General features: G+C 41.7%; 1 protein-coding gene across 1 annotated transcript; it reads left to right on the plus strand.

The window, feature by feature from the left end:
• Positions 1–830: 830 nt before the first annotated feature.
• LOC120177537 lies at positions 831–2090 on the plus strand. The gene is made up of 2 exons (XM_039183652.1): positions 831–1132; positions 1265–2090. Exons 1-2 carry the CDS (start codon positions 831–833, stop codon positions 2088–2090), a joined length of 1128 nt encoding a protein of 375 aa, XP_039039583.1.
• The last annotated feature ends 7550 nt before the right edge of the window (positions 2091–9640 follow it).

A 9640-nucleotide genomic window follows, 5' to 3' on the forward strand; every position in this document is an offset into this window, starting at 1 on the left:
TTGGTTACCCTATATTTACTATTTTAGAAATTACGAGTTCGATCTTATTTAATTTACTGTTCATTATGTTATTTAAAAAAACAGATTTCTCTCTGGTTAATGTTTACACTTCTATGAAATATTTAGGATTGTTGCATAGCATAGCTCTAAACCTGAGCTCAATCCCGATTTATCTAAGTAGGGAGAAACGTCACACCTCATGAGGAGCATCAGGCTTCCTTGTGTGGGTCTGACAAAGTATCTCTGGAAAGCACCCTAAGTTGCCTATCCGGATATCAGTTCTGAGGTACGCTTTTAGTGGTGTGATCCCCTGAGTGGAACCCGATTCGCAAGTCTATAATGGGCCAGAATTGGGGTCAGCCTTAGCAGGTTGTGAAATTACTCGGGAACCCTTGCTAGAACCCTCCCACATATAGATAATTTAGTAAACCAACCCATTTAAAGCCATGTGGTTAACTTAAGAGAACTAAATCGCATGATGTTAGGATTTTCAGTTTTCTTTGATTATTTCGCTTTCGATAATTTAATTTTTCGCTAATTATTCCTTTATTTTTCGATTATTCTAATGTACTAACTTGTTGCTTTGTTTCTTGATTGCATGTATCATTATCATATCGCATCATTTCATAAACGATATTGATTCCCAGATTATCTAGTTATTATAAAAAGAGCTTAAGGTAGCAATGTTTTCCAATGGGACTGAGAATACAATAAATGTTCAAACCTGGTATGAATACAGAAAAACGCGATTCGGGGATAACCTTGTTACTAATGAAGAATAAGTTTTACCAGAGAAGGTAATTATCCAAGTCAGACAGACGCATTGGGCTATGTTATCAAGAATTTGGGCCACTTGGGATGATAATGAGAAGACATTGTTCAGAGAAATATACGGCGACCTAGTAGAGCTGCTCAGAGTTCCAATAGACGAAGTGGTTGTTCGAGCCCTGGCCGAGTGTTGGAATCCAGCTTACAGGTGTTTCACATTCGGTAAAGTAGATATGACCCCTACCTTGGAGGAGTATACGGCTTTACTGAATATCCCGAATATCAGAAGACATTCTATTTACACCAAGGCGATCCGACCTAAGGGATTCATTACCAAGATGATCACGTTGACCGGGAAGACCAAGTAATAGGTCGAAGAGTATATTCGTGATGAGGGAATCTCTTGGCCTCAACTGAAGAGTTTGATTTATGAGCAGACTCCATCAAAAAGAAGAAGAGATCACTTTGCATTATATGGCTTGGTTATTTTCCCTAGGAATGAGGATCACTTCGACATCGCTTTGATTGATTTTGTCGAAGCTATTTCCAGAAAGAATCCCGCACCAACCATCCTTGCGGAAACATTCTTGTCACTCAACCAGTGTAGACGATTGCGGGGAGGTCAGTTCACCGGATGTGCCTCATTGTTACTAGTTTGGTGGTGGAGCCACTCCTGGATAGTCGAGAAAAGTTGGGCTCGGAGACATCAATCGAATTTTTCGCCTCTAGTGGACTTCCTAAGCAAGTGTCAAATACCAGAGCATCGCAAGAGGAAGGAATGGGTTGATGCTCTCCGTAACATAAAAGATACTGAGATAGTATGGAAGGCTTACTGGTTACCCAAAGAAGACATACTTTTCAGATGCGACAATGATAGTTTTGTAATGCTACACGGGTTATGGGGAGCGATCGGGTATACTCCGCTAATTGCACTCAGACAGTTCAGTACCCGACAGTTTGTACCCGCTACCCACAGCCTGAAGGAGGCAGAGTTTTCTTTCTCCACTCCAGGTTACCGAGAGCGGATTTCAAAGATTTATACAGCTTGGCAGAAACCTCACTGCATGAGCTTCAAGATAATAGAGCTTGTATTCACGCCGGCCTACGAGGTTTGGAGGTTGCAAATGATTAATAACAACACGCCGAAGCCAAATTTAGAAGATGAGCTGACTATGGAGGAGCGATTAAAGAGGCTCCCAATAGAGGCTGAATTGTTAAGAGAGGAAATGCAACTGATAAATATGGAGAGAGAAAAGAAAATAAAAAGTTCTCAGATGAGAAGACAATGTGGGAGCTCGAGTTGTTTAAGAAAGATGGAGTGATAAAACAAATGTCCAAAGACAAAGAGAAGGTTCAGGGAAGTTTTGATGCGCTAAATCAAGATTTTCAGGACTTAGAGAAGAATATGAGAGCCCAGAGTCTACATCATACTGCCAATACCCTAAAAATAAAACTCAATGGGGTAGAAAGAAGCGCAAGATGATATCAAGAAGGAAACAAATGAGCCCTGCAGCACGCCTAAAGACTAAAAGAGCAAAGAGATGAGGCTAACCAAGAATTGACACAGAGGCGGGCACAGATTGAACGGCTCGAAGCACAGCTGCTTGAGATTTTTCAGAACTCGTACAGTAGCGATGAGTCCCGTCTTCAAAAAGAAAATGAGAGGTTAAAGAAAAGGGTAGCAGAGTTAGAAGAAACAAAGTTGATCCACTCATCCACACATGATATAGCCATGCAGGAGAACGAGGCCTTAAAATTCAAGATTACTGAGCTAGAAGTTGCAGTACAGAAAGGACATCAGCGAATCCAACAATTAGAAGAAAGTTAACCATTGACTAATTCAGAGCTTGGAACCGTACTATGACAGGCTCAAGATACTATTCAGAGTCAACATGAAGCAATGGGGAGAGCCATGAGTCAGGCCCGTAGTGTTGCTCGCCAAGTATTCGAATTATCTGAAGAAGCGGCAGCCCTGAGAATTTTTGTGGTCCCAGAGTCATTAGAAGAACGACGCATCATCGGATTGATGATAGAGCTCGAAAGATTAGGGGATACGATAATATTTTATGTGTAGTTTCCATGATTGACGTACTCTCTTTGCCTAAGTGCTTAGACATTGTGTGTTGTTGAGTACCTTTTTTTATAAACTAAGTTATTTCGGAATCAATTTCGGGTTGCATTTGCATTTGCGTTTTCACATGTTTTTCTCATATTTAAAAAACTAAATGATTATATTATAACAATTCATTCATTTATTAAAATTCACCAAATAATAAAATATAATTTCCAACCAATTGTAGTTATCCTGGCACTCGCCTCACACCCGTACAGTACTCGAAGAACGATCAAGAAAATGGAGGCAAGAATGACACAGCTTGAGCAAGACCAAAGGCAAGCCCAAGAAGAAATTAGAGAGAGACTAAGTAAGATGGAAGCAGAGATAGAAAACTCGCAAGTCGGTATCATGCAAAAGATTGAAGAAATGTTTAAGAAACATGCTACGAACGGAAAGACGAAGGTTGACCAGTGAGCGTTATCCGAAGAAGATCCCATGCATCCTCCAGGGTTTGAACAAGAAGTATCCCATCCTGTTGTGTTTACATCTGATCCCCAACATCCACCGGGGTTTACACTAGGACCTTCACATCCTCCCAGTTTTACCCCAGTACATATTTCTGTTAGATCGCCAGCCCAGAATCATACTGAGCCCGTATATTAAGCTAATTACCCATCGGTTGCCAGGGTAAGACCTGTTGAGTCAGGCATGGAAGAGTTAGCTCATGACTTTTAGGAAATATCAGCAAAAGGAAAGGTTGACAACGGAATAACCCAACAACTGAAAAGTCTGGAGGAAAGGGTAAGGTCGGTAGAGGTGGAGCCATTCTACGGAATGGACACGAGGGAGCTAAGCTTGGTTCCTGATCTCATATGGCCCTCAAAGTTCAAAACACCAGATTTCAAAAAGTATGACGGGACCACTTGCCCATCTGTCCATCTTACCATGTTCTGTAGGAGGTTGACTGGCTATACTGAGAACGAGAAGCTTCTGATACATTGCTTTCAGGATAGTTTGACTGGATCGGCGACCAAATGGTACAACCAATTAACCAAGTCTCATATTAAATCATGGAGGGATTTGTCCCGAGACTTTTTAGAGCAGTATCGTCACGTCACTGACCTGGTACCTGACCGGTGGACGCTGCAAAATATGGAGAAACGACAAAGTGAAACCTTTAGGCAATACGTGAAACCTTTAGGCAATACGCCCAAAGGTGGCGTGATGTGGCATCCCAAGTGCAGCCCCCATTGTTGGAAAAAGAGGCTACAGACATTTTTGTGAATACTCTAAAAGCTCCGTATTTAGGGCATCTCTTAGGAAATGCTACCAAGAATTTTGCTGACTTGGTCATTTATGGTGAGCTAATCGAGAATGCCATTAGAAATGGAAAGATTGAAGGAGATGAAGGGTCTAAGAAGCCCTATTTTAAGAAAAGAGAAAGTGAGGTGAACCATACGAACACTCACCATAAGAACTACGCTGCCAGTGTTACAATCACCCAGCCTAGGGTAGAGAAGGCAAACACTTATGAGAACAGGGGGCCAATGAGAGAGAATACAAGGTAAACTTTCTCACCAGTACCAGTACCATACTCAGAAATTTACGCCTCGCTTTTGAAGGTAGATTTAGTGCGTCCTTACAAGTTAACGCCGCTACAGCCACCTTACCCGCATTGGTATAATGCCAACGCTTACTGTGATTATCACGCAGGGATCACTGGGCATGATATCGAGAACTGCTCAGCTTTCAAGAGAGTTGTACAAAGTTTCATCAATGCTGGAGATTTGGAATTCAAAACACCAACTACAAATGCTCACCCTCTTCCTAATCACGGAAGGCAAGGAATCAATATGATAGATGAAAGAGATATCTGAACGACGAAAAGAAATGTATCAGAAATCTGATCTCCTCTCAGCAGGGTGTTTGGACAGTTGTGCATGTCGAGGATGATTAAAGATAGTCTCATGCCAAGGCCTGGGGGACGTAAAACGTACTACGAATATCACTAAGAGGAGGATCACAACATACAGAGTTGCCACGAATTTCAAGGATTACTTCAGAGAATGATGGACAGTGGGGAAGTGGAATTTTTTGAAGAAAGACCCCGAGAAATGGACGTCTGCATGACGAATGGCTCTGACAGGATGCCTGGAGTGAGAAAACTAGTGGTCATCACCATTAGACCAAGATGTGAGAGTTCATCGTCAATGACTCTGAAAGTGGTGATCACAACTCCGCCCCCCTTCTCATTTAAGGACACCCGACAGGTTCCTTGGAATTACGCAGCTAGTGTGTCCATACCAGAGGTACCAAAAATTACTGAAAGGATGAGAGAAGAAAGCAAGTTAATCCCAGAAGAAGTAGGTGAGGTAGGCCACTTCACGAGAAGCGGAAGATGCTACTCACCTGAGACATCCACTGAAGCAGATAAAGCAAAGGCCAAAGCCAAGACAGTGGTAATGCCAAAAAATTTCAATGAAGAACCTCCACCAGTTATTAACGAGCCCGTGACCGAAGCTTAGGGTCGTGAATTCCTAAGATTCCTAAAGCACAGTGAATACAGTGTAGTGGACCAGCTTCACAAATACCAGGCAAAAATCTCGATCTTGGAACTTTTGATCAACTCAGAAATACACAGGAACGCCTTGCTGAAAGTACTTAACCAAACTTTTGTCCCCGATGATATCTCAACGCATAAATTGGACCGAATCGTAGGACACATAGCTGCTGACAACTACATCACCTTTACTGATGATGAGATCCCGGAAGGAGGAATGGGGTCTATCAAGGCTTTAAATATCAAGGTACATTGCCACGACCATGTCTTACCGGGAGTTCTGATAGATAACGGGTCTGCACTGAACGTAATACCTTTGCTTACGCTACAAAGAATGCCCATTGATAGCTCACACATGAGAGCTTACCATAACATCATCAGAGCATTTGACGGAACCCAGAAGGACGTGATAGGAAATATGGAAATACCCTTGATGATCGGACCTGCTATTTACAACATTGACTTTGTAATAATGAATCCACCCGACATACAATTGCTTACTAGGGAGACCTTGGATCCACGCTGCAGGGGCAGTTCTTTCGTCCTTACATCAGAAGCTGAAATTCATAATTGATGGAAGGTTGGTCAGCATCGGAGCTGAACAAGAAATCATAGCTTCTGTGAAGACAGATACCCCATACATCGAAGTCAATGAAGACGCCTTAGAATGTTTCTTCAAGGCGTTAGAATTTATCAACGTAACCTATGTGGCTGAAGGAAGCAGGATTCCTCGTCCCACACTCTCAGATTGCACTAAGATGACAGTAAGGCAAACCCTGGGAAGAGGAGCGAGAACCGGCAAAGGACTAGGAAAAAATCTGCAGGGGCAGGTATGACCCATAACTCTTGAATGAAGAGAGACCGTTTTGGGCTTGGGTTTAAGCCCACCTTCTAACAGTGTAGCCAAGACTTGAAAAAGAGGGCTGAGGCAAGGAAAGCCATATTGAGAGGAGGGGATGTCCCTAGAGAACGTATGTTCTTCCCTCTTTTGAAGAGCTCTTTCAAATTTGGAGGAGTGTATGATGTAGAGCAAGAACTGGCCAGCGCTGTCGAGATCGAAAGGCTAGCAAAAGAAGAAGAGTAGATGGGCGAGACCCTGAAAGAACTGTCTATCAACATGGTTACTAGAGGCAACCAACCCGAAAAGTTTCTATTTGGAATCCGTCCTTGTTTCCCCGGTGAAAAGCTCGACAACTGGACAGCCGAAGATCTTCCCGTAATTTTTAGGGTCAATCCAAAGTAATGCCCGGAAATAATTTGTATTAGCATCTTCAAAGTATCTATTCAACCTTTTGTAAAACTCAATGATTATTCAATCAATTAATGAAAGATACTTTTTCCCTCAAATGATAATCACTTTCATTCTTCACATTTTTGCATTACATCATATTCTTTTTTCTTTACATTCCAATATATCCGAACCAAATTTCATACAGATGTCACAATGATGCTAGCATAATTGTTCCTGAGGCCAGTTATAAGATAGATGTCAAACAACCATTGTGTCAGGAATAAGTCAATGAGTACGAAGATGAAGAAAATTGTGAAGTCCTTAATGAGCTATTGAGATTAGTAGAAAGAGATGAAAAACAGATTCTACCCCACAAAGAAGAAATAGAACTCATGAATTTGGGGACAATGGAAATACAGAGGGAAATAAAAATTGGAACTACTCTATCCGCAGAAATAAGGCTATAATTAATAAGCTTGCTCCAAGAGTTTAAAGACATTTTCACTTGGTCATATCAAGATATGCCGGGGCTGAGAACTGATATAGTTTTCCACACGTTGCCCATTAGACCAGAATGCAATCCAGTTCAACAAAAACTCAGAAGAATGAAACTGGAGATGTTATTAAAGATTAAAGATAAGGTAACCAAACAGATCGATGCAGGTTTCCTTCAGGAGGCGAAATACCCCGAATGGGTAGCCAATATAGTTCCAGTACCTAAGAAGGATGAGAAGGTCCGCATGTGTGTGGATTATCGAGACCTTAACAGGGCTAGCCCGAACGACAATTTTCCCTTACCTCATATAGACACTCTGGTAGACAATACTGCGGGGCATTCTTGGTTTTCGTTCATGGATGGCTTCTCAGGGTATAACCAGATCAAAATGAACCCTAAGGATATAGAGAAAACAACGTTTATAACTGCGTGGGGAACTTTCTGTTACAAAGTGATGCCATTCGGGTTGAAAAATGCCGGGGTAACCTATCAGAGAACCATGGTGACTCTCTTCTATGACATGATGTATATGGAAATAGAAGTGTACGTAGATGACATGATTGCCAAGTCCCGAACGGAAGAGGAGCATGTGCAAAATTTGAGAAAATTGTTCCAAAGATTAAGGAAGTACCAACTAATGCTCAATCCAGTTAAATGCACGTTCAGAGTAAAATCAGGGAAACTATTGGGCTTTGTGGTAAGCCAGGAAGGAATCGAGATCGATCCAGATAAGGTCAAGGCAATTCAAGACCTTTCTTTACCTTGCACACAGAAAGAGGTTCGAGGGTTCTTGGGAAGACTAAATTATATATCGCAATTCATTTCGCAACTGACCGATAAGTGTGATCCAGTGTTCAAATTGCTCAAAAAGAATAATCCAGAGATATGGAATAATGAATTCCAGGAGACTCTAGAAATCATTAAGAAATATCTGTCAAATGCCCCCATATTGGTAGCACTAGTACTAGGCAGACCACTAATTCTCTACCTAACGGTTTTCGAGAATTCAATGGGTTGTGTACTAGGGCAACATGACGAATCAGGAAGAAAGGAAAGAGCCATCTATTACTTGAGCAAGAAGTTTACCGACTGTGAGACTCGATACTCACCAATTCAAAAGTTGTTTGTGCCTTAGTTTGGGCTACCTAGAGACTCAGGCAATATATGTTATACCATACCACATGGTTGATATCAAGATTGGATCCACTGAAATTTTTGATGGAGTCCCCTGCTTTGACTAGCAGACTGGCTAGATGGCATATGTTGTTATCTGAGTTTGATATTATCTATGTGAGCCAAAAGGCAATAAAAGGAAGCGCCGTAGCCGACTTTCTTACAAGTTGTGCCTCAGAAGACTACGAAGGTTTGAACTTTAATTTCCCAGATGAGGATTTGATGTGCATCTCTACCGATGAAGAGAGCTCTGGGGGTAAAAAATCTTGGACCTTGTACTTTGATGGAGCCTTTAACGCTTTAGGAAATGGAATTGGGGCAGTGATGTTTAAAGCTAATAAGAGAACAGACATGATGCCCATAACGATGCAAGTATACGAGACCCCAACCCACTGCTATCACATAGAAGAAGAAATACATGACCATCCATGGTACTATGATATCTTACAGTACATGAGATACCAGACGTATCCTCCCAGCGCATCTGAAGTTGACAAGAAAACCATCAGAAGAATGGCAGCCAGATACTTCCTTGATGAGGAAATCCTATACAGAAGGGGGAGTGACCAAGGTTTACTGAGATGTGTAACCGCCTAAGAAGCAAAAAATGTTATGGAAGAAATGCATGGCGGAACGTGCGGAACACATGCAAATGGTTTGTCCATGGCTAGAAAGATTATGAGATATGGATACTATTGGGCCACGATGTAGACAGATTGCGTTAATTACGTGAGAAGATGACATAAATGCCAGATATATGCAGATAAAATTCAAGCATCGCATTCTCCTTTGTATGTCATGAGCTCACCCTGGCCATTCTCTGTGGGGCATGGACGTCATTGGGGCAATCACACCAAAAGCTTCAAATGGGCATCAATTCATCTTAGTAGCAATCGATTACTTTACAAAATGGGTAGAGGTTGCTTCATATTCCAGTATCACGAAATCCACAGTTTGCAGATTCATAAAGAGGGAAATAATATGTCGATATGGGTTGCCAGAAAGAATCATCACGGACAATGCTACTAATATAAACAACAAGATGATGGAGGAACTTTGTGTACAGTTCAAGATAAAGCATGCCGACTCTGTTACCTATCGCCCTAAAATGAATGGGGCAGTAGAGGCAGCAAATAAGAACATCAAAAGGATCATTACGAAGGCTACAGAAACTTACAGGGATTGGCATGAGAAATTACCTTTCGCTCTTTATGGTTATAGAACGACTGTACGAACATCGACAGGGGCAACGCCTTTCTCTCTGGTATATGGAACAGAGGTAGTCGTACCTATTGAGGTTGAAATTCCATCACTTCGAGTCTTGAAGGAAGTAGAATTGGATGAAACAGAATGGAT

Source organism: Hibiscus syriacus, unplaced genomic scaffold, assembly GCF_006381635.1.
Source record: "Hibiscus syriacus cultivar Baekdansim isolate YM2019G1 unplaced genomic scaffold, ASM638163v2 tig00112293_pilon, whole genome shotgun sequence".
Taxonomy (NCBI): domain Eukaryota; kingdom Viridiplantae; phylum Streptophyta; class Magnoliopsida; order Malvales; family Malvaceae; genus Hibiscus; species Hibiscus syriacus.